Genomic DNA, 24931 nt, shown 5'->3' with positions numbered 1-24931 from the left:
TTCATGATTAGCGGTGAACAAAAAAAGGTTAAAAGGTGTGGCGTTATCTTCTCATCCAACCCAACCAACCCACTCCCCCCCCCCCTCAAATTATTATTTTTTGTATAGTTTTTGAAGACACAATGATTTGCCTCTTTCGTAATGAATAAACCTGACTTCAAAGTACTTCTTGAAAAATACTATGCACACACATTTATAGTATGTTCTTTCTAAAACAGGTCCTCAATCACCTACCTCAGCAAACTTTAATGCAGATCATCGTCTATCATCAGCTGCTGCTACATAAATTTACTTAAAAATCATTATTTTGAAAGTCTGATATTTGAAAAAATACAAAGTGTTCATGAACTTATGCCAATTTTAACAATCATGCTAAAATTGTGGTAATTCTTAAAACTTTATCTCAAATAGTTCCTACTCAATGCCCCTTGTTGTTTAGCTTGCCCTTTAAAAAATTAAAATACAGAATGCTAAAAATAGAATAGTGTCTGGCCGCTGCCTCTTTTGAGTGAGCTGTACCTATCAAGGATTTTATTGTGTACCAGACTCTCATATGCCAAGCACGAGGGTTGGTTATGAAACACATGAATGAAAATCCGCGCGAAACGCTGTCGTGCATTTTAATATAGCTGGAAACACAGGCAAGGTAAGTGAGAAGGGTTTGTGGGAATATTTTTGCTAATTTAGCTGAAATTTAAACAAAATTTCTGGAATTGGTCATTGCTTATTAGTTTACTTTTTAAAGTAAGTTATTTAAGTAGAATGACATGTGATTTTTACAGTAAAACACAGCGTTTTAGGCCGACTAAAATCTTCTTGCGAACATGCAGGTGAAGTCATTAAGTTGTGTGCTGTCGTCTGCGCTGCCAGAACTCGGCATGGTCAACATGGTCAATTATACTTATTTGTTTTGACATAATTTTAGTTTGCTACTAAAAGTTGCAGTAGTTAGCGACTAAAAGTAGACTGCTACTATTTTAAATTATTATTATGACAGAGGAAAACAACGTCCAATATAAAAAAACAGATTTTTGAAATATAAAACTGTACTGAAAATTGCTTAATCTCTGGACAGCAGCCGTTTTTGTGGGAGACTATTTGTATTTCTAGCTACCTCCACTTCTATTTCTTCTTTGCATCTTCCACTATGAAGGGGCACCAAGTCAAAGGTCAAGACCAGGGCAACAGAGGTCACAGATTCCATGCCTGGTATGGTGGTCTGTGTTTTTACATAAGAAAGTTATTTGTTTGTATTCAGGTCTTAAGATAAAAGAACGTTCTCTCTTTGAATTGTTGAAGGGGCACAGAACAGCAGCTTTCCTCTTTATAATTAGTAGGAAAGCACTCCTAAAAAGGGGAAAGTCTATTTAGTTTTTATTGTAATTTTGCAAAGCCAGAGGGCAGCAAAAGCACAGGGCACTACGACACTTGCTGCAACAAGTGCCATATTCGAGCTGAAGTGAATTTAATGATGAGCGATTGGTTTAATTTTGTTTTTTCACAGTTTGAGTGTCAAGACTCAAACTATTGCACCCTAGAACCCTAGCTGAGCGCGGATCCTGCTACCTGACCAACCATACCTGACCAATCAGATGGCAGCAGTAGCGTTGCCTCCAACTGATGTCTCCCCAAACAAACCAATCCAAGAGGCAGACCATCCAGAAGACGTTGCCCTGGAACAGAGATCCAAAATAACAGGTCTTTATTCCATTCCTATTATTTGCCATCAACTTGCCAACAACATGTCCAATATGCAGATGGCAGGGAATTAGTCTTGACACAGACGTCAGCGATCAATTTACAAGAAGCACAGTACATTATACACTACGCAGTGCCGATCATTGATGTCTTGGGCCGAGACTAAATTCCATATGCAGGAAAGCACCCTCTGTTGTCCATGTTGTTCAAGCTCTGTGAAAAAAGCAAGATGGTGGCCAACAGCTTTACTGCTGAGAGGTCACTTTGATAACCAAAATGTAACTTATAACTTATACAAATTCTCTTTTAGCTAAAACCTTACCTTTTTGTTATTGACTCCCTAAATTCAAAACAACTTACAGAGCTCTGAAGAAAGTTGAATGAATCTGTGTATTATATTTTGGTACAATACAGATACTATTCCTCATAAATCGACCCCAAGCACCGACACTGAGATGGCAGCCACAGGCAGCGAGGGTGCAGGTCCCAGTAGCAGAACCCCAGACAGTCCTAACATTACAGACAAAGCCGTCGACAGCAGAGCGCCAGATAGTCCTGACACTACAGACGAATCGGACACCGCTAACGATCTAGGCTGTGTGCCTCTTGATGGCTTGATTACTGAGAGCATGCTGGATGAAGAAAAGGAACTTAATCGCAAGAGTAAAGAGGATGAGAAGAGATTGCAAAAAGAGGTATGTGACGTGGAGGATAGGTTTGATGTAGCCTCACTTACATGCAGGTGGGCAATTCCAAGCAAACATGAACTTGACACCGAAAAATAACATTTTGTTCACAACTTTCTTTACTTTTAGAAGTTATAGCTTACATTGTAAATCAATTGGATTAAGTTGTTGACAAGGTATGAACCCAATTGGTGCCAAATATGACCTCAACTTGGGCTCCATGTAGGCTTGGCTTAATTGACAGGAAAAGCTGTACTGCGGCTGACCATGGTTTTGCCAAGTGCATACCTCAAAGTTCAAGTTACTAGCCATGCAAAGTTTCTATTTCAGAAACAATGGGTGGCTATGAACCAATAGAAGTAAAGTGGTGAGTACAATTGATGGTCAGTGTGAAAGGATGGATTCTGGACAATAATTTGATATTTTTTAAAGGAAGTTTAAATAATAATACAATGGTGTTTATGAACGGACAGGCGATCTCAGCATGGCAGAAGGAGCAAGACGAACACAGATACAGTCGGCTTCAGCATCTCCTGGAGAAGAGCAGCATCTACTCCCGCTTCCTCCTGAACAAGATGGAGGAACAGCAGATGAAAGAGAAACTGAGGCAGGAGAAGAGAACCAAAAAGAACAAACAGGAAACCGACGTCAAGAAAAAGAGCGGGTCTAGCGTCAAGAACAAGAAAGAAGAAAAGGAAAATAAAGAAAGCAAGGTATGAAACCATGACTACCTATAAATTGAAATGCCATTTTGTTTACAGCTAAACCCTCCATTGAAATTGGGCTGATGGTATGCGCGCAGTTCTTGTTTTGCGTAGTATTGGTTAATGAGTGATGTTAAACGTCACATGGTTCAAAGGCGTTATGACCCAAAATATAACTCCTTATTCAAATTTACGCAGTTTGCGCTCTACCAAACGAGCTATTTAGCCCTACGGCTGCCGACTGGCACCCCCGATCAATAATATTGACAAAACAGGGAGATCGCCAACATAGGGCTTGAAAGCTCAGTTGGTAGATGCCAACAACATCCATTTTGTGGAAGTGTCGTGGCCGAGCGGTTAAGAGCACCGAATTCAAACTCTGGTGTTTCTGATCAGCAGAGTGTGGGTTCGAACCCCAAGCCGCGGACACTTGTGTCCTTAAGCGAGACACTCAACCATTGCTTCGTCCTTCGGATGGGACGCAAAGCCGTTGGTCCCATGTGTTGTGTAAATGCATGTAAAAGAACCCAGTGCACTTATCGTAAAGAGAAGGGGTTCGCCCCGGTGTTCCTGGCTGGATTGGCAGCATATTGCGCCAAAGCACCTTGTAAACCATTACATGGTGCTAAGGGTTAAGTCTTATATCTCAAACTTCGTCCCACTCCTTGCAGTAATAATACCTGGTGCTTTGTGTCCTTTGGCAAAAGGCGCGTTATAAATATGGTTATTACATTAAACTGGAGTTCGTTGGTTCAAATTCCGCTTCAGTAAATTTGTCTTTGTTAAACCCAAACTCATTGAATATTTGACTTACAGATGACATGTAGAAGTCCAGAGAGTGGACCAACAACTCGGAGGAGTGGCCGTCACAAGAAACAGGAGACAACAAGCCAAGAAGTGCCAGGTAGGAAAATAAATTTTGGGCTGACGGGCCTGATACTTCATGGAGGCAACGAAGGTGATAGCCTCCGTTGCCCCTAGTCATTGCCTCAGTGCCCTTTAAATGCTCCAGTAGAAGTTTACACTTGCCTCATAGGATGTCCCTTATCAACAAGAAAATGCCTTGGTGCCCTTGAAATGCTCCAGTAGAAGTTTACAATTTCCTCATAGGGTGTCCCTTACCGGCGATATATCGCGATATCGATAAATATCGCAATATCGCGATGTATTTCTCAGCTGAGACATCTTGCACCCCATAGGTTTGGAGTAACACCAGAAGAACAGGTCATTAGAACACCTCTCTTATGCTATGACTGTCTCTTCTACAACTTTCACTGGGAGTTTGAAGACTGATGATGTCAAATTAAATTAATCGCGATTATATCAAATATCGCGATATATTGTCGGCGATATATTGTGAATAAAATAAATTGATATCGCCCAAGCTTAAGCCAATGCCTGATTCAGGCTCTTCGGAATCAAAGCCGCAGATCCCAGGCTGTTGATTTCAGTGTTGGGCCAGTAGTCTTGAGTTTTTCAACTACCGTATTTTCCTGCGGATAAGACGCTCGGCGGACAAGGCGCAGGACGCTAAAATGACCAAAAAGAATTCAAACGTCAGCAGACAAGGCGCACCGCCGCACAAGGCGCACGTTTAACCACAAACAAAAGAACACCTGGCACCACCCGTTGTCGGTACATTGACACAAAGACGTAATTTGTTGCCTTTGAGAACCTACATATACCGACCTTTATCCAATCAGCCAACGCTGTATATTGTAAATAACATAAAGTTCGGCCCAATCAGCGGGCAGAAACCATGGTCCACGCACTGTCTGAAGTTAATTTTATTTGCAACATGAACACAATGCCTCCCTGGACACATCCATCCGACGTCCCCGCAAACTACGAGGATCCTTGCTGATACAGATACATTGCAACGACAGACGGACGTAGCGTGTGGGTGTAGTAATGTATCCTCCGGCCGGGATGTCGCTGCATGCACATTAATATGCACATGTACACAGTGGATTGCGCTGCTCAATCTCGAGATTGCACAACAGATGTTGGAGACCATGTGGGCACCGTATTGAACGATGTTCGCCGACGGGTTGCGCTAAGCCGTCGCATTTGCGCTGCCTGGAAATGCGCCAAAATTCCCACGTGACTGTGCGGATCCCAAGCATGCCCAGACATAGCCTGAACGTATGCGGTCAAATTCCATTGCGGACTTGAGAGCAGTGACTATTGGGCATCTATATCACTGCACGTTCATTGTATCCAAAGGGAATCACTGGATCTAGCGGCAGGGACCTTCCGGATAAAGACAGGGGCGCAGTCTAGCCCAGACACGTCGAGTCTTGTCTCAATGCGTTTATTGCTGGTTCACGTATTTTTTACCAATAGAGGGCGTTTAACCTCACGCTATAGACCTTTTCGCAAATACTGGGGCGCGCGCGTAAAGCTTGGAATTAGATGCATTGTGGTCTAGCTGGTAGCAAAATTTGATTCATGTCTATCCCACAATGCACCTCATTCAACAGTCTGCGCTTGCGCATTGGTATTTGCGATAAGGTCTATTACAATGTTCCAAAACGCCCTCTAGCGTTCAATGTTTCTTGTATTTATTGTCACACTCACAGTAACAACGACTATAGGCGTGATATCTGCTTTTATGTTGCGTGATTAAATTTACAGACCTCGGAACGGTTGCGTTTTGGGGCTAATTTTCTGTGTCGTTTTGAGAGATTTTCGAGTCTGAACTTGGACATCGTTGATTTTACAGGCAAGTTTCATGCAAGGGCAACCATGATTTTAACAACCGTTCCTACCCGAAGTTTTGAAGCAATAAAATAAAATAAACCCTCAAAGTTTACCACACAATAGCGGTTGGGTGAATGACGTTTGTATGAAGTTATTGACTGTCTATCGTTTTCGGAACGAATACCCGGCCACACAGAAAAACGTTTGTACACTGCCGACGTCTGTTGGACCGAAAGCTAGACGCATTGCGGCATTAATGGAATGAAAGCACGGTCATGGGGAATAAACACGTTGCAGCATTGTTGGAATAATTGGACCGTCTGGGGGATTGCGGCATTGTTCGAACGAAAATACGGTCACAGTGTCTGAATAGCCTTGTTCGACCGCATTATTGAGTAAGGATTCTTCACACAAAGATCGTTGATTTGAACTGGACATGAAGGTATTTTTTATTTCACGCAGTGATCATAAAAAAAAATCAATCGTCAGCAGACAAGGCGCACCGAAAGATAAGACGCATCGATGTTTTTGGGGTCTAAAAAGTCAGATAAGACGCGTCTTATCCGCAGGAAAATACGGTATATGATGACGAGCGATCTATCTGTAGTGCGTTTTCAATTTATGGTCAAAAGTGTGTAGCTAAACTTTCTAGAATTCCGATCCAGTAAATATTTTGAGCTGCAACTTTTGTGGTGCTATGGATTTTCCCCCAAATTCAGGTCCTGAAACTCATAGTTTGTAATTTGTTTTACTTTAGAAAATACTGAAGAGCAACCGAAAAGCAAAGGTCGCAAAAGAAGAAGGGAAGAAACCTACAGTATAGCGGATTACATCGACAAATCGGTAAGTGTCAGGCATGCAACTCTTCCGCGGAATTCCGCGTTTTAGTTTTTTTTTTTTTTTTTTACGTGAAAAAAAAAGAAAAAAAAGTATTTAAAAAAACGAAAAAAAAAAAACTACAATCATGTAAAATAAGCCTAGTACATGCTAAAAAAGAGCATAATAAACCTCATCATTTTCTAGGGTACCATTGTGGGTATCATGTCCCGTGGCGTTTCGGCTGCCTCGCTCCGCACTTGCGTTGTGCCTTTGAAAATTTTCCTCTTTTTTTTTTCAACGGGCAGTTGCATGCCTGAAGTGAAGAGTAGCACTCTGTTCTAATGCTTAAAAGTACAAGCTCAGTAGCAGGATTTCAGCCAGCGTGTCAGAATTCATGCGTACATGTTTCCAAGCTTTGTGATTGCTCATGTGTATTGGATGATATTTTTGCATCGGGATTACAGAACATAATTTGTTTTAGCCCTAAAGCTGATATGTGTTAAAGGAACATGTTGCCTTGGATCGGTCGAGTTGGTCTTTGAAAAGCGTTTGTAACCGTTTTTTATAAAATGCATCTGGGTAGAAAGATGTTGTAAAAGTAGAATACAATGATCCACACAAAAATGCCTCGAAATTGCGTGGTTTTCCTTTTACCTTGTCGACTAACACGTCGGCCATTTATGGGGGTCAAAATTTTGACTCCCATAAATGGCCGACCATGTTAGTTCGCACAGTAGAAGGAAAACCACGCAATTTCGAGGCAAACTTGTGTGGATCATTGTATTCTACTTTTAAAACATCTTTCCAACCATATGCATTTTATAAAAAACGGTTACAAACGCTTTTGTTTTGACCAACTCGTCCGATCCAAGGCAACGTGTTCCTTTAAGCGCTGCATACTCGAGTTTATTGAACAAAATCCACATGCTTGGATTCAAACCCACGTCCTTTCCATTGCTAGAGCAGATACCGGTATTAACGCATAGGATTCCAACTGCCTTTAGCCACCGGGGCCCGATTTCATGGCTCTCCATACTGTTACCAAGGAATCAGCGCTTATGGAAGCGCTTAGCCCCATAAGCGCTTAGCTACGTACAATTTTAATCCGGTGACTTTTCCCTGCCTTGTTTAATAGTGAGTAAATGACATTATATATGTTGAAGTTGCTGATGATGTCATTTTAAACTGCTCTATCGTTGACGTTCTATCGCAATCACTTTTCAGACTTTGACTTCCAAGAAAGTTAAACAGGAGCAGGAGGAACTAGAAAAGAAGAAGAGCAAGGACGAGAGTTCATCCACGATGAAAGAGAAAAACTCTCAGGATTCGAGCAGCGAAGCATCTCAAGAAAGTTTGTCAACTGACGAGGGCAAACCACAAGAGGTGAGATGACGAGGCTGGTATTATTAAATTATTATTATACATTTGTGGTAATGATGATGATGTCGTATGCTGATCTCGGTTATCATGTTTATCGCGAGCAGCGAAGCATCTCAAGAAAGTTTGTCATCTGACGAGGGCAAACCACAAGAGTTGACATGGCAAGGCTGGTATTATTAAATTATCATTATACATTTTTGGTAATGATGATGATGTTGTATGCTGATCTCGGTTATCATGTTTTATCTTTGCATTGAAAGGTCGCCACATTGCCATCAACAGCCAAAACAGAGGAGTTTGTGGACACGTTCAGTCGAACCATTAATGGGGAGAAAATCTCTGATTTACAGCCGGATCTCTTCACTGGCGGCAGGCTCAGGAAATACCAAGTGGAAGGTATTGAGTGGCTCAAGGTAAGGCACAATGTATTCTGTCTCAAATCTTTCTCAAAAACACCAGAGAAGAAGGGTATCAAAAATGATTGTATTTTTACATCAACAATTTCAGCAACGATCACTTGTTGTCGTTTCTGTTCAGTATGTCTTTAAAGGCTTTCTGTTTCTGTATTTGCTTCTTGTATTTGTCAGTTTTTATGCTTAATATTTTATTGTGAACTTTGTAAATGCTTTATGGTACCTAAGTTGCATTGTTTTGACAGTATTCTGGTGTTAACGCGCCTATTGTATCATAAGGCTTTGAGTTCTATTTTGCTTATTTTTTGCTAGTGGACTTTTTCTTAAACTGTTTCTGTGTCATTTTTCTTTTGCCATTTTTACTGTTCCCTCGGACAGGCTGGTTCTAGAGAGAGCACAATAGACCTTTTCGCAAATACCATTGTGCAAGCGCAAACTGTTGAATGAGGTGCATTGTGGGATAGCTATAGATAGAATTTGATCGCCAGCTAGACCACAATGCACCTAATTTCAAGCTTTACGCGCGCTCCTGGGTATTGGCTAAAAGGTCTATAGATTCAATAAATTTGTATTATTTCTTTGTACTTCCTGTCAGGTGTTGTATGAGAATGGTGTGAATGGTATCCTTGGTGATGAGATGGGTCTAGGGAAGACGGTTCAGTGTATCGGTCTGTTTGCTCACATCATCAAGATGGGGGTGCCTGGTCCGTTCCTCGTGGTTGCCCCACTCTCAACACTCTCCAACTGGATGTCAGAGTTTGAACGGTTTACACCATCGGTAAGTTTGACGGGTGGGAAGCGCTGAAACTCAAGAGACCAAATATTTTAAGGCAGCGGACACTATTCGTAATTGCTCAAAATAATTATTAGCATAAAACTTTTCTTGGTAACGAGTAATGGGGAGCTGTTGATGGTATAAAAACATTGTGAGAAACGGCTCCCTCTGAAGTGTTAGATTTTGAGAAAGAAGTAATTTTCCAGGAATTTGATTTTGAGACCTCAGATTTAGAATTGGCGGTCTTTTCTGAGATTTGCCCCCATATCACTTCCTTTGTATGCATCTCTTGTTAGTTTACTTAATAAGTTGTCCTTTTTCTGCATGCACTTCTATATTTTCGTCTTTCTGTGATATGGAAATAAATGTTGTTTGAATTGAACTTGAACTGTAAGGAAAACTTCAAAACGGGATTTCAAAATTAAACACCCCCAACTTTTATTTGGCGAGCAGGTAACCACTAAGTTCAGAACTCTGCTCTCATGCTGCGATTTCGCTTTTTCTTTTATCACAGATTAAGGTGATTCTATACCATGGTCATCCCGATGAAAGAGAAAAGAAGCGGCGCCAGATTCGGAAGCATTTTGGAGAGTTCAAGACCCAGCCGGTAGTCGTGACATCGTATGAGATCGTCATGATCGACAGAAAACATCTCGCCAATCATCTCTGGAAGTACATCATCGTTGATGAGGGGCATAGGATTAAGAATCTCAATTGCAGACTCATCAGGTATGTCCACAAAACTTGACTTGTGTATGGTTGTGTAGTTTCCCATTGACTTGTGTATGGTTGTGAAGTGTCCATTGACTTGTGTATGGTTGTGTAGTTTTCCATTGACATGTGTATGGTTGTGTAGTTTCTCATTGACTTGTGTATGGTTGTGTAGTTTCTCATTGATTTGTGTATGGTTGTGTAGTTTCCCATTGACTTGTGTATGGTTGTGTAGTTTCCAATTGACTTGTGTATGGTTGTGAAGTGTCCATTGACATGTGTATGGTTGTGTAGTTTCCAATTGACTTGTGTATGGTTGTTAAGTGTCCATTGACTTGTGTATGGTTGTGTAGTTTTCCATTGACATGTGTATGGTTGTGTAGTTTCTCATTGATTTGTGTATGGTTGTGTAGTTTCCCATTGACTTGTGTATGGTTGTTAAGTGTCCATTGACTTGTGTATGGTTGTGTAGTTTCCCATTGACTTGTGTATGGTTGTGTAGTTTCTCATTGACTTGTGTATGGTTGTGTAGTTTCCCATTGACATGTGTATGGTTGTTAAGTGTCCATTGACTTGTGTATGGTTGTGTAGTTTCCCATTGACTTGTGTATGGTTGTGTAGTTTCCCATTGACTTGTGTATGGTTGTTAAGTGTCCATTGACTTGTGTATGGTTGTGTAGTTTCCCATTGACTTGTGTATGGTTGTGTAGTTTCTCATTGACTTGTGTATGGTTGTGTAGTTTCCCATTGACATGTGTATGGTTGTGTAGTTTCCCATTGACTTGTGTATGGTTGTGTAGTTTCCCATTGACTTGTGTATGGTTGTGTAGTTTCCCATTGACTTGTGTATGGTTGTGTAGTTTCTCATTGACTTGTGTATGGTTGTGTAGTTTCCCATTGACTTGTGTATGGTTGTGTAGTTTCCCATTGACTTGTGTATGGTTGTGTAGTTTCCCATTGACATGTGTATGGTTGTGTAGTTTCCCATTGACTTGTGTATGGTTGTATAGTTTCCCATTGACTGGTGTATGGTTGTGTCAATTCCCATTGACTTGTGTATGGTTGTGTAGTTTCCCAATGACTTGTGTATGGTTGTGTAGTTTCCCATTGACTTGTGTATGGTTGTGTAGTTTCCCATTGACTTGTGTATGGTTGTGTAGTTTCCCCTTGTGTATAGTTGTGTAGTTTCCCATTGACTTGTGTATGGTTGTGTAGTTTCCCATTGACTTGTGTATGGTTGTGTAGTTTCCCATTGACTGGTGTATTGTTGTGTAGTTTCCCATTGACTGGTGTATTGTTGTGTAGTTTCCCAATGACTTGTGTATGGTTGTGTAGTTTCCCATTGACTTGTGTATGGTTGTGTAGTTTCCCATTGACTTGTGTATGGTTGTGTAGTTTCCCCTTGTGTATGGTTGTGTAGTTTCCCCTTGTGTATGGTTGTGTAGTTTCCACTTGACTTATGTATGGTTGTGTATAGTGCTGGGCGAATAGTGAAATTTTGATATTCGGATACCAAACTATCCGAAATTAACCGAATATTCGAATAGTTTTTTTTTCGCAGCTAGAGGGCGCTATTTAAAATAAAATAACAATGTCACTAGAGGGCGCTGTTCGTTTGTGAATGAGATTGTTTGGGCGGATTGATATTAGTTTTAGACAGTGTCACTCGGTTCATTCATAAAAATAACCGAATCTAATTTAAAGATGGCGATTTGCTTTTTCTTTTGATCGTGATTGACTCTACATGAAGGAAAACTTTCGTAATCTTTGAACAAATTACGTCAGAAACGTCATTGTTTTAACGATTCATTGAGGTGAGCATAGTTAAATACTTAATTTATGCTGTTTTATGCTGTCGTAATAGAAGTTTCATAAGGATTCCAACATTATCAACCTGATCACTGGGCCATTTCATTCCTTAAACCATCTCAGCTGCCTGGAGAGTATATAGCCTGTTCCGCCAAATATGTCGCGCACTAAGCTAAACCAACCAAAAGAACCATCTCTGCCCTCACAGGTACCCATTTACCCCCCTCAGTGAAGAGAAGCAATTACAGTAAAGTGTCTTGCCCTCTACTAACTATCTTGCAGAGAACTCAAGATGTACCACTCGGCAAACCGACTTCTACTCACAGGAACCCCACTACAGAACAATCTCGCTGAGCTGTGGTCGATGCTTAACTTCCTTCTTCCAGAGGTCTTTGATGATCTCAAGACGTAAGTTTTTATGTACTTACATAGCCTTTTTAGAGTATATCATACAAAATAGCTTTTATTTTAGGGTTGGACAATAAAACAAATTGACGAGAGCTGAACTTTAACCTGCAACCCCTGTACTGGTGCTCTACCCACTGAGCTATCTAGGTTGGCGGTCTCCCTATTTTGTCCATAACTTGCCAGTCGGAACCCATACAACCATTAACTGCCATCAACTTTCATTGTTACAAGTTTGGTTTACTTTGTTGAGGATAAAGTTATCCTTTGAAATTGAGCTATCAAAAACAACACATCAAACTTCATTGTCTGTCTTGGATTTGTCTTTCTCCATGCAGTTTTGAGTCATGGTTTGATTTCTCGACGCTGGCAAAGGAAGGCGGAGATGAAGCCATCGTCGCTCAAGAACGAGAGCAGCACATCGTCTCCATGCTCCACCAGATCCTCACCCCATTCCTCTTGCGTCGACTCAAAACAGACGTTGAGCTCAACATCCCTCCCAAGAAAGAAATCCTCGTCCAGGCTCCTTTGACGTCCCTCCAGGAGGAACTCTACAAATCCCTGGTGGATAAGACCATCTTGGGGAAGATGAAGGAGAAACACCAACAGGGGGAGGCTGAGAAAGAGGAGGAGGTTGGGACAAGCGGGAGGATTGTAAGAAAGTCTCGAGCGGAGGTGAACTACGCCCTGATGGGAGAGGCTGGATCAGATGATGGTGATATTGAAGAGTGGGTACAGAAACTCTCTGATAACGCTGACTGCTGCCAAAAGTAAGCCACTCAACAAATATACTTTAAAGACACTGGACACTATTGGTAATTGTCAAAGACCAGTCTCCTCACTTGGTCTTTGAAGTTGCAAGATAACTATGAAAGAAAAAACACCCTTGTCACACGAAGTTGTGGGCGTTTAGATGCTTGATTTTGAGATCTCAAATTCTAAATCTGAGGTCTCGAAATCAAATTCATGGAAAATTACTTTCTCGAAAACCACGTTACTTTAGAGGGAGCCGTTTCTCACAATGTTTTATACTATCGACATCTCTCCATTACTCGTTACCAAGTAAGGTTTTTTGCTAATAATTATTTTGAGTAATTACCAAAAGTGTCCAGCAGCCGATTTCACAAAACGATAGGATTAATCCTATCTCAAGATAAGGCGAGTTACTCGTCCTAACTTAGAATGGGTTCAATGCATCCTACGCCTTTGGACACGGAACTTAACTCGTTCTAAAGTCCTAAGATTAATCTCAAGTTAGGAAGAGTTTGGTGAGCGCTCAAAGCAGATGGATGACACTCGCCACCACCCATTAGTCCATGCTCCAGCAAGGCCCCGACTGAAGTCCAGGAGAAATTTCTGCCCCCCCCCCCCCCAGCATGCCCCCAGAGACACTGCAGTGACAACCAGGGCTACTCGGGGCTACCAAAGAGCTAATACGCTGCTGAAGAAAATTTTGGAAGCAAGCATAAGGTTGCAGATGCCTGGATTCTGTGGGTGACCAAAGGTGTAACCATCTCAGCTCACAACGGCATTGCTCTCAAAGAAATGGCAGATGAATTAAGAGTATTAATGTTATTTCCTCCTGTACATTGCAGAGCTGCAAAGAAAGCCCCTAAGGAGGCCCCCAAAGACGTCGAGTTGAACATCAAGTTCAAGAATGTCATGAGTCAATTACGCAAATGCTGCAATCATCCGTACCTCTTGGAGTATCCACTGGACCCTGAGACGCAGGAGTACCGTGTCGATGAAGAAGTAGTCTCCTCATCAGGGAAGTTCCTGGTTCTAGACAGGCTGCTACCCGCCCTGAAGAAACGGGGTCATAAGGTAAACCAAAATTTGATTCTGAATTGTCTATAGAGGGGCTTCCATGTCAAATTCAGTTTTGTGATGCACTCATTTTCTAACCGATATAGTCCACAAGAAAGGAAAATATTTTACCAATCGCATTAAAATTTCCCTCTTTTTTCTTTGTTCTCCGAAAGGTCTTGCTGTTTTCACAGATGACTCGTATGTTAGACATTTTAGAAGATTATTGCTACCTACGCAGTTATAACTACTGCAGACTAGATGGCACAACAAACCTTACTGACAGACAAGAACAGGTGAGTGTTACACAAGGGATACTTTGACGTTGTATATTTATGTCCTGGGAACAGGTTTCTGAATGTTCCGTAAATTCTCAAAGAGAACATTTTGTTGTCTTTACGTTTAGTTGTTTCATTTCGTGGCCTAGCAGTCTTAGTTTCCCTCACCCAAGCTCAGAAGCTAAGTGTGGGTTCAGATCCTGGTCATGACGCTTGTGCCCTCGAGAAAGGCACCTAACCATAATTGCTTCATGAAAATTTGAAAAGGTAGTGCATTCTGCCTTTTACAATAAAGGCTCCTAGTTGTACCCAAGCCTTCATCCTTACAGACTTTGAAGGGGTGACCAGTTTCAGCCCAAGGTCACAGTTGGTTTGGGTCGATAGCCCAAGTGGGCGTCTGTGGCCTTTTGACGGTGGGAAATCTCTCATAATAATTTTTTTTTTTTTTTTCAAAGTCGGGGGGGGTGTCATCAGAATTTGTTAACACTTTCTTATTGATTTTAACAACTAAATTGTGGACTGATTGATGTTATTTTGTGTTTCTGTAGATCGGTGAGTTCAACAAAAACGAAGAGGTGTTTCTGTTCTTGCTGAGTACGAGGGCTGGAGGCCTTGGCATTAATCTCACATCAGCCGACACTGTTATCATCTTTGACAGTGATTGGGTAAGTGTTAAGGATTGTATTGCTGCCACTTGATCCCTAACCATTGCAGTGACTTGACCTTATAGTCTATATGCATGTCCAAAGGTGCAATGGGGGAGAAAGAACACATGTTTTTTTTCAAATTCTCTTTAACTTGTGGAGAGCCTGGCTCTTACCATGCTCCTAATAATAGCATTCTGGGAGGAAATTTTTAACAGAACCCCCTAGGAATATCATTTTGGTTTTTACCAAACCATTTCGATTTAGACTTTTAGAGTTTAGATGAATTGTTTTACTGTGATATGGATGTATAGTAGCGTAGACCCAGACATTTTGACCTCTGACCTTCTAATTCTAATGTATTTTACTGTGCTGTGCTATTGTATTGTGCACTACTGTGTTTTAAGAAATGACTTACTTGCAGGAGATGTATCTTAGTTAGTCTTATCTTATGTAAGCTGTCAACTTCATTGCACCTTCGTTGAATGACTTACATATTCATAAATTTGCCAAGCTGACTCTGTTATGACTTTCGGGTGAATTTTTATGACTCACATGTTTGAATCTACATTTTTGTAACAAATTGTCTCATATATTTCATTTTTTTATGTTTTGTGTTGCACATGGAGGGTCCTGCATCCTGAACTATATAAATGTCTTATTTGATTATTGTTATACATTTGAGAGTTGGGATATCACATTATGCATTTTGTTGTGTATTGGTGAGTGCTTGTCCTTTTACAGTTGAGGGCCTGTCCTCCCCCACCTATGATTTTTTTTTTTTTTTTTTTTTTTTTGGGGGGGGGCATTTTATAAAGTTTAAGTTGTGACCAAAATGAAGTTTTGGAAGTCAGTTTTAAACTTGTGTATGCTTTGACTGAAGGCATTGTTTCCAGGGATGAGATTGTTCAGACTTTTGGCTGAATTCAGACTTTTTATGTTGGCCTGGTCAAGAAAATTAGACAATATTTTTTTTAAGCAATCAAAGAAATCCTGCTCCTTTGTCTACTTCCATAGTGCTTTGGATTCTGTTTCCAAAAGCTCCTTGGAATCTATAACCCCAGTGGCTACCAAACGGTAGAAATGGCATCATTTCAACATACCTTTGAATTTGTATCCAAGTTTCAGATTTTTTTTTAGTAACGACTCTCACCCCTGTGTTTCTCACATTATTATTTGCAAACATTTGTGTTGTTTGTAAGGTAGTAATTTACATCTTAAAATACATGACGTTTAGTTAGCTTAGAAACGGCAGTAATAAATGTTATTATCTTAACACGATTTGGATATTAGTTTAGTTTGTATGACATACATGTAGAAACCTTAAAACTCACATTTCAACCTTTGAAACCATAATAAAGATATCTAAGAAAGGGGAATAGTCACCCATTCATATTTCTAATGACCTAAATACAATTTGAATATTGACCAGTTTGTATGACATACCTGTGTAAACCTTTAAAAAATATCTAAGCAAGGCGGAATAGTCACCCTTATTCATATTTCTAAAGATCTAAATAGAATTTGTATATTGTAATTTGTTATCAAACAATAAACCACAAGGGAAACTGACTGGGTACAGTTTTTTATAAATGATTTTGGGTTGAACAAAGAAAAATTTACTAGAGCGGGATTTGAACCAACGACCTCCGGTTTAACGTGCCGGCGCTCTACCAACTGAGCTATCTAGCCCTATGTTGGCGGTCTCCCTATTAAGTCAATATCTTTGTTCGGGGGGTGCCTGTCAGAAGCCATTCAGAAGTAATTTTATATATGTTATTTATACATAGTTTTATCTGTTTTTAATGATACCTGTAAATGGCGGCTATCCATTGTTGGATATCAATAATAAATAATTACAAAATAAAAATATTTACAAGTTTGTATGACAAACCTTTCAAAACAAAACAAAACTTTCAATAACATTCTTTTAACTGGAATCTTCTCGACCTATAGAACCCTCAGAGCGACCTCCAAGCCCAGGACCGCTGCCATCGTATCGGTCAGACCAAGCCAGTGGTCATCTATCGCCTGGTCACCTCTAACACCATCGACCAGAAGATTGTGGAAAGGGCGGCCGCTAAACGTCGACTGGAGAAGATGGTCATCCATCAAGGTTAGTCAAAGGACGAGAATTGTCAGACTATTATCGAAAATCAGACTTGTAATTTGTGTAAATTTGATGTAAAGGCCGAAATGAATTTCTCATCGGGGGAATAATAAAGTGAATTTGAATTGATTTTAATTAAATAGTGCTGAGGACACTGTTCCTCAAAGCTCTGTGAAATCTAAACCCCAAGCTTGCCATCATTTCAACATACAGGTATCTCCTAAAGTTTAGATCCCAGTTTCAGACTCTTGGCGGCAATGACTCTCACCCCTGTTAAGCCCTGTTCATACTTTCTGCTAATGCTTCATGCTAAGCGAGTTTCTTTGCGCCACAATTGGAATAACAACGTGTACCGGTTATTGCGTCACCTAAATGCGCTTTGCATTCGCAGGAAGTAAGAACCAGGCTTTAGGATGAAGTGGCCTCAAATACATTGCAGTGGTGTAGTTCAAACCCTGGAAACTTACGATCAGGAATATGAGATCCCAGATTTTGATCAGGTCTTTTCTTCTCTCGCAGGAAAATTTAAAGGTGGCAAGATGAACTTGGCCAAAGATTCAAAGTCGCTTATCAATCCCAAAGAGCTACTTGAGCTTCTACGTTCCTGCGATCACAGCGGCTTCGTCAAGAACTGCAACCAGGACGTCATCAGCGACAAGGATCTGAAACTCTTACTAGACCGCAGTGAACTCCTGGCCAAGTTCCAGGGGAAGAAAGTACCGGCCAAGAAGGGAAGGAAGGAGGTTGCGGACTCTAGCGTCTTCAAAGTCTTGGAAGATGATGTCGCTGATGACAAGAAGTTGAGGATACTTTGACGAGGGATGGGGCTAGATGTTACACCAGGAGACCAATTCATTGGACACTGTCAACAAAGATGTTGACAAAATTGAGAGACCATAAACATTAGGGCTGGATAGCTCAGTTGCTAGAGCGCCGGTACGTCAACCTTGAGGTCGTTCATTCAAGTCCCGCTCTAGTCAATTTGTCGTTTGTTCATTATCAAACTATGCAAAACTTACTCAGTCAGTTTCCCTTGTGGTTTGTTACTTGATTAATATTAAAAAGTTGCATCCCCTTACGGTGATCCCCTGGCAGGCCTGAAATTTCACGGAGCCCATGGCCTCTGTTGCCCTGGTTTTGGCCTTGGTGCCCCTTCAAAAGTTTTCCATAAACTTTAAGGTTTTCCAATGGAAGTGCCCTTTGCAAAATGAGAATGGCTTTGCCCTTTTACAGATGGAATTCCCAGATTGTATCGTAAACTTGGGTGTAATCCCTGGCTACACGACAGTTCATTCTGACTGGCACTCTCAAACAAAGATATTGACTGACAACATAAAAGCTAGAAAGGATTCTGTGTAGTGTCACTACCAAAGAGCGTCACAGAAAAATGTTCCTTCCCTAAACCCAAAAAGTGCTTTCCCTATTTAATGCTTCCTTTCTTACTACCTTTAAATATCTAACAATGTTGTGCTAAAAAAATAAACAGTCAACCAACTTTGTATTTGCAAAGTTCATGTCATTGCCAAAAACACAAGTTTGTGTTGTTTTCCTTTTCGCTATTAACACAAAAAAAAACTATTTAAAAAGAATTTAGCTTTTTAGCCGAGTAGTTAGTCGTTGAAAGAAAAAAACACTTGATTTATGCTTATTCGTTTATTTTTGTATCTATTTCCTTACAGATAGTATGTAAAGTATTATAAAAGATAAAGTTTATTACATTTTTTTAAGGATGGGAGTGGAAAGGTCAGATTTGAGTTGTATTCATTAACAAATGTTAAAAGGAACAGGTTGCCTTGGATCGGTCGAGTTGGTCTTTGAAAAGCATTTGAAACCGTTTGTTATAAAAAACATATGGGTAGAAAGATGCTGTAAAAGTAGAATACAGTGATCCACACAAACATGCCTCGAAATTGCACGGTTTTCTTTTTACCTCGTCGACTAACACGGTCGGCCATTTATGCGAGTCAGACATTTTGACTCCCATAAATGGCCGACCATGTTAGTTCGCACAGTAGAAGGAAAACCACGCAATTTCGAGGCAAGCTTGTGTGGATCATTATATTTTACTTTAAAACATCTTTCCAACCATATGCATTTTATAACAAACGATTACAAACGCTGTTTATAGACCAACTCGTTCCTTTAACTTTGCATATGAGCCAATAAATATTGTTTAGTCTTACCCTTCCACTGATGTGTGTGAAGCATATTCAGTACTTTAACCGAGGTCCTTTGAAAAATTCCACGGGCATGTTACGCAGGTTGCATTCAAACCCATAAGCCTTTTTGAGGTATGGCCGACGTGATACGCGCGCGTCACACGCCGCGACTGATGCCACGCTCACCATGTTAGTGGTCATTAGGTTTACGTGTAAACGCCGCGTCGCCTAAAATGCGCACTTCACTGAATAACATACGTTCTGTTTCTATGGTCAATAGGCACAAATCTACCACAACTTTACAGTGTTGTAGCATTGTGTCCGCCATATCTCAAAGAGGCTTATGGCATTTGCCGTTTTTGTTTGTTCTTTTGCCTTTCTGCAATGAATGTATTCTTACACTATGCTGTAGACATACTAAGTATATTTATATGAACAAATTTCTGACCTATTGACGTAAAGAGGCAACTTTGGAAGAACAAAAAATTTTGCCATCCACCTCGGGGGGGGGAGGTTGGGGAATGATAATAATATCCTTGTAAATTTGTTGAACACTTTCAGGCTTGGACTACACTACACAGTGACCATAGCCTCAATTGCCCTGGTCTTAGCCTTGGTGCCCCTCAAAAGTTGCCCAAATGTTTTCCCAAAGGCCCTACCCTCGAATGAAAATCTAGACATTTCCTATGCAAACGCCTTTGAGGTCTACTTAACTGTCCGAGTAGTTTGTCTAAAATGTATTTATTCATCTTTTGTTAATATTTGTCTCATGTGTTATCTTTGGGGCAGCGCTCCAAGTTCATTCCATCCACTTTTCCACATTTTCTTAAAGTATATTGGTAATGTTGTTAAATAAAATGGTGTTTGATAACTTAACAGTTTGATAATTACTAAAGAGAAAACATTTGATTGGTTCTTGTGGTTTGAAAGTTTTTTTCATTTCCTGTGTAATATTGCTTTAATTTAATCTTGCTTCATTAAAACCTCAAAAATAGTTCAATGGCCACTCATACTCCACATGTGTGGAGGTGTCGTGGCCGAGCGGTTAAGAGCACCGAATTCAAACTCCAGTGTTTCTGATCAGCAGAGTGTGGGTTCGAATCCCCAGCCGTGACACTTGTGTCCTTAAGCAAGACACTTCACCATTGCTTCGTCCTTCGGATGGGACGTTAAACCGTTGGTCCCATGTGTTATGTAATGCATGTAATAGAACCCAGTGCACTTATCGAAAAGAGAAGCGGTTTGCCTCGGTGTTCCTGGTCCGATCGGCAGCAAATTGCGCCACAGCATCTTGTAAAGCATTACATGTGCTATCAGAATTAGGTCTCATAATTCAAACGTAGTCCCACATCTGGCAGGAAATACTGTAGGTTACAGCACGCCACCCGAGTCACTGGGTGACGGACATGTGCGCTTTATAAGAAGCCACAATTATTATTACTATTATTATTTGCAACTTGGAAATACTCTGTTATTAATTTCAGTGCATGCATGACAAAAATGTAAATGATCAAACAAGGACAAATTCAAACTCGGTGTATAACATTAAAATATTCTTTATTTTGTCTGCAGAAAAAAAGAATGTAACAATACATCAATGTTGATCATACATTTATACTTCAATGGATTACCTTCGAAAGTTGCAGACTTTATCAATTTAATGTTGGTAGAAAGAATACTTTGCATGCTGGGCACACACCATCAAACGTGTTGTTTGTTTTTTATAACAACAATTTGTTGTTTCACTGGTGCTATCGTAAAGTTGATTGTGCTCCCTGGCTACACAGTAGCTAATAGCTTCTGACTGGCAGTCCGACTAACAGAAATATCAACAAATTATGAAGGCGCCCAACATAAGGGGTAGATAGCTCAGTTGATAGAGCACCGGCACGTTAATCTGGTGGTCAATGGTTCAAACCCCGCTCTAGCTAACTTCTTATTCAACCCCAAATTTTTTTTTTTTAAATAACAATTGTAAAATGGCCCTTTATATGGGGGGAAAAAAAAACAAGTTTGTGCGAGTCGACAAAAAACATTAATATACATGGTGTCTCAGGCCTATGAGGAAATTGTAAATTTCTACTGGAGTATTTCAATGGCACCAAAGCATATGGCTAGAGTTTCATGCCTGTATGCTTCATTTTTGAAAGGGCAAGGGCACCACGACATTCTACTCTAGCATTTTAAGGGCACCAAGGCAATGGCCGGGGGGCATGGAGGCAATCTCCTTTGTTGCCTCTTTGAAGAATCGGGCCTGATGTCTCTGCAAACCTGACTAGATCATTTAGCCCCTTTGAGTTTTTTATATAACTTTCTCCCCTCGTCCCAGAATAGAAGACTTAGAACGGTGTGAGGAGCTGTCCGGAACCAAGACGCTGACCATCCTTTATAAAACCCAAGAAGTCCTTCGTTGCGTAGAATCTTCCATAGACAATCCATGAAGCCGCTATAGTACAGCCCTTTGCCATGTGGGTCGAGTCCTTGATTGTAGAGGCGTGTGCTGATGACGTCAAATGGTGTCATGATGCAGACCACTGCTACGCCGCTGACCATACTGGCACAGAATGGAATGGCAATGCTCTGTGGCTTGAAGAACTGTGAATGGGATACAAATTGAAACTGGTGTAAGTAATGTGTAAACACAATAAGCGTGTTGGTGACTGTGGTCTAGTGGTTAGACTGCAGGACATGCAGTAACAAAGTTGTGGGTTCGAAGCTAACCGCTGATTTCACAACGAGTACAGTAAATATTGTCGTTTAGTTGTTGAAATCGCATTTCTTGTTGTGTGCAATTTATAATAATAGACATTGAACCAACTTAAGTGTTTGAGACAGGTTGCCAACTTGGCGATTATGAGCAAGTTCGAGTGTGCACATTAATCCACCAGTGGTTGACCACAGACTAGCAACGCACATGCTCAGTGAAGTACTCACCCGAACGACTCATTTGGAAGTCTAGTCAACCTTCCACCTTTTCGCTAAAGCGTCACTGGTTCCCTTCTGCGCTTAACACATGTTAGAACGGAACATGCTGTTGGGACCAGTGAAGAAACCATGGGCTCGAGGCTGGTTCCAAATGGTCGACCACAGAAGTCAACCAATGGTCGACCAGCCTGGGTTCGAGTCAAAATGGTCAACCTTTAGTTAACCATTGTGCACACTCTAACTTGCTCATAATCCCCTTATGGAGAGTTTGCAGGGCTCCCTTGACAGTAAGACCATCTAAAAAAAAACACTGCAATCAGGGGGGGGGGGGGGGGGGGGGTGGGGGAGCCTCCTATTGTCCTTCATTTGTCTGTACTAACCTTTTGGCATTAATTTGCACTACAGGTGTACAAGCTTTCCAACTAGGGACCTCAATCAACCAGGCACCCTATTGTCCTCTTTTGTTATCTTCTTTCTTATAACTCATAAAAAAAAAATCAAAAGCTTTCTTTACAAGTAATTTTTTTTTGCTGAAGAGCCTTGAGTATGGATACATGCACATTAGACCCAAATACCCAAGTTTGCTATGATTACCATAAACTTACTTCAGTATTTATAACCATCTCCTTAGCTGTAGAGAATGTTGATAGTTGTGCCGCGGAGCCGAACGAAACCCGTACAACTGCCGCTGTGGCTCCCCTCCACAAACCAAAAAAACCTCTCTCTCTGAAGGTCTGGCGTAGCGCCATTGTCATGCCGGTGTGCGTGTGTTGGTAACCGACGGCTATTACCTGATGTGATTGGGCTTGAAGATGAGTTTTTATCTGCAATCAAGCAACAGAAGACATCAATAAAACAATCTTATTGTGAAAGCAAAGTTGCACAGCCACAATCATATGTACACTTTTTTTTTTCCCCGATGCAAATTTAACATCTATTAAATCGTTTGCAGTACCCACTGCTTAAAACATAGGATTCGAACTGCCTCTAGCTACCGGGCAATCTCGGTGGTCTAGTTGGTAAGACACTGCTCTGGAATTGCAAAGGTCGTGGGTTCCGAATCCCACCCGAGTAAAATGCCTGTGATATTTTTTCGCAGGACTTGGGAAAGTACCGAGTATACAGTGCTATACACACCGGTGTATATGGGTAAAAACCAAAAATTAATACACTTTTTTTGTTACAAATACACCAAATGTACAACAGATACAAATTGAGTAACTTTTTGTATGGTACAATATTTCTTGTGTAATAGTGGTGCACAGCTTGTGCAAGTGGACTTAAATGCAGGTTGAAAGTAAAGAGCTGGGCAAGTTTTGAGATGTATCCCCTTTCATCATATCAAAAGTTGATAGGAATTGGACGGTGCAATCTCCATAAAGTATAAAATTTTATGTTTTATTCCACTAATCATGCCTGCAGGAAGTCCAGGCTCTGTGGCTCTTTTGTAAACATGTGATGTCACAGGTCACATCGTCTATACTAGACTTACCATATAAAAGGGACTGCTTACTAATGCACCTATGGCCCCCGATAATGCTCCTGCCGGTACGCTTCTCAGTACACTAACTTCACCCTTGGAGTTCTTAGTCAATCCTAGATCAAAGAAACACTGATAGCTCCCTAAACGGCAACCGTTCATAAATAGCTGGTACCACAAAGCGGGTCCGAGCCCCTTCTGTAATGCCAACAGGCCGTCCACTCGGCCGATGGTGAAGAAAGCGTGGAAGACATTCCTGTAGTGTCTGTGATAGCTCCCTCGTGCTTTGAGTTCGCCTTGAAGTTGCATGCGCGTTTTAACCACTTCCAGGGGGTTGCTGAAAAGGCAAGCTCCGCAAGCAGCCACACCCCCCAGGAAGAATTCTGAGATGCTGACGTCTGGCATAGTTGATTTTAAACCATACTCAAGTTTAAGGGTTGAAGATGGTGCTTGACATCGAGCACAGCCTACATCTATTTTATATAAAGAATAGAGGAAAAATTATACTTTTTAGTTAGTGTTCAGTTTCAACAAGAGAAGAGGCAAGTTGGTGGTGCTGTCTTTACCCACCGTCCCAAAGTCACAAATCTGTTGTAAAATAAATGTATTGTTAAAATAATATCTGCTTCAGTATAACAATATTGGCTGCTTATAATCTTAGTTAGACCCAGTACTGGGGCTCTGCTCTGTAAACAAATAACACATTTTGCATATGCAAATAAATGGGGGATGGGGGAAAAGAATTACATTTAGTGCAGAGCCAATGCAGTTACTTACTGCCTGTGTCTTCTTGTTTTTTAAAAACCTTTTTACAACCTTCATTCGGTCACCCGCTAATCTTGCACTACAGACTAAATTTCGGTGTTGAAAATCATTGAAAAGAGTACTTTATTTACCTTACGTTGTTCTGTTCTTTTGTACAACAAAATTTACATTGAAAGATAGTATTTTCACCTAAAAACAACTAACTAAGCAAACTTACTTTATTACAGTTTGGGGAGCCCTCTCTCTCTCTGCGGTGGTGTTAAAGAGCGCCCTCATTTGGTCATATTAATTAGCGTCAAATGACCGTCAACACGAACGGTAACGTCATTCACCGTAAAAACCATCAATATTATTATTATACACAAAAAAAACCAAGAACTGTTAAGTATAATATGGGCTTGCAGGTTACATTCATGTATAAAAATGTATATAAGCATAGTCAATGACCGCCATTACTATTTCACAGAGCTTGCTCTGTAACAACATGATCGACAGAGGGCGTTACCTTGCTGGTAAAGATTAGTCTTGAACAGAGACGGCAAATACAGTTAAAAAGTGTTTTATATCATGATCTGTCTTTAGCTTTTTTAGGGGGCCACTTTGTGCTTCGTGGCTCCCGGGGCTGATTATTCAGCTTAAACTCTCTTGTGAAATAGTTACC

General features: G+C 40.8%; 2 protein-coding genes across 5 annotated transcripts; one reads left to right on the top strand and one right to left on the bottom strand.

The window, feature by feature from the left end:
* The first annotated feature begins 584 nt into the window (after positions 1 to 584).
* On the top strand, positions 585 to 20004 carry LOC139950594 (lymphocyte-specific helicase-like). Of its 3 annotated transcripts, none has more exons than XM_071949346.1 (17): positions 585 to 646; positions 1505 to 1698; positions 2113 to 2393; positions 2858 to 3097; positions 3905 to 3992; positions 6549 to 6634; positions 7835 to 7993; positions 8251 to 8403; positions 8999 to 9181; positions 9693 to 9907; positions 11981 to 12106; positions 12442 to 12873; positions 13699 to 13927; positions 14086 to 14205; positions 14736 to 14852; positions 16788 to 16947; positions 17461 to 20004. In XM_071949346.1, exons 2-17 carry the CDS (start codon positions 1593 to 1595, stop codon positions 17754 to 17756), a joined length of 2991 nt encoding a protein of 996 aa, XP_071805447.1. In that variant the 5' UTR covers positions 585 to 646; positions 1505 to 1592; the 3' UTR covers positions 17757 to 20004. The 3 variants fall into 3 exon arrangements, with proteins under 3 accessions (XP_071805447.1, XP_071805450.1, XP_071805449.1); XM_071949348.1 differs by lacking the exon at positions 585 to 646 and adding an exon at positions 1163 to 1209; XM_071949349.1 differs by lacking the exon at positions 1505 to 1698 and having other exon boundaries at positions 607 to 646.
* Positions 20005 to 20638: 634 nt separating this feature from the next.
* LOC139950518 (solute carrier family 25 member 35-like) lies at positions 20639 to 24550 on the bottom strand. Of its 2 annotated transcripts, none has more exons than XM_071949245.1 (4): positions 24488 to 24550; positions 23518 to 23978; positions 22631 to 22849; positions 20639 to 21695 (listed from the first exon to the last, which is right to left on the bottom strand). In XM_071949245.1, exons 2-4 carry the CDS (start codon positions 23908 to 23910, stop codon positions 21381 to 21383), a joined length of 927 nt encoding a protein of 308 aa, XP_071805346.1. In that variant the 5' UTR covers positions 23911 to 23978; positions 24488 to 24550; the 3' UTR covers positions 20639 to 21380. The 2 variants fall into 2 exon arrangements, with proteins under 2 accessions (XP_071805346.1, XP_071805347.1); XM_071949246.1 differs by lacking the exon at positions 24488 to 24550 and adding an exon at positions 24402 to 24487.
* Positions 24551 to 24931: the final 381 nt, after the last annotated feature.

This window comes from Asterias amurensis, chromosome 18 (genome assembly GCF_032118995.1).
Source record: "Asterias amurensis chromosome 18, ASM3211899v1".
Taxonomy (NCBI): Eukaryota; Metazoa; Echinodermata; class Asteroidea; order Forcipulatida; family Asteriidae; genus Asterias; species Asterias amurensis.
Note: the sequence above shows the minus strand (reverse complement) of the source record. Positions and strands in the feature narration are given on the sequence as shown.

Bases quoted from the DNA above. Each gene is read 5' to 3' on its own strand.
- LOC139950594 (XM_071949346.1), top strand. From the start codon at position 1,593: ATGGCAGCAGTAGCGTTGCCTCCAACTGATGTCTCCCCAAACAAACCA. The intron at 3,993-6,548 runs GTAGGAAAATAA...GTTTTACTTTAG, and splicing joins AACAAGCCAAGAAGTGCCAG to AAAATACTGAAGAGCAACCG. The intron at 16,948-17,460 runs GTTAGTCAAAGG...CTTCTCTCGCAG, and splicing joins GAAGATGGTCATCCATCAAG to GAAAATTTAAAGGTGGCAAG.
- LOC139950518 (XM_071949245.1), bottom strand. From the start codon at position 23,910: ATGCCAGACGTCAGCATCTCAGAATTCTTCCTGGGGGGTGTGGCTGCT. The intron at 22,850-23,517 runs GTAAGTCTAGTA...GCTTGATTGCAG, and splicing joins TAAGCAGTCCCTTTTATATG to ATAAAAACTCATCTTCAAGC. The intron at 21,696-22,630 runs GTAAGTTTATGG...TCCCATTCACAG, and splicing joins AGATGGTTATAAATACTGAA to TTCTTCAAGCCACAGAGCAT.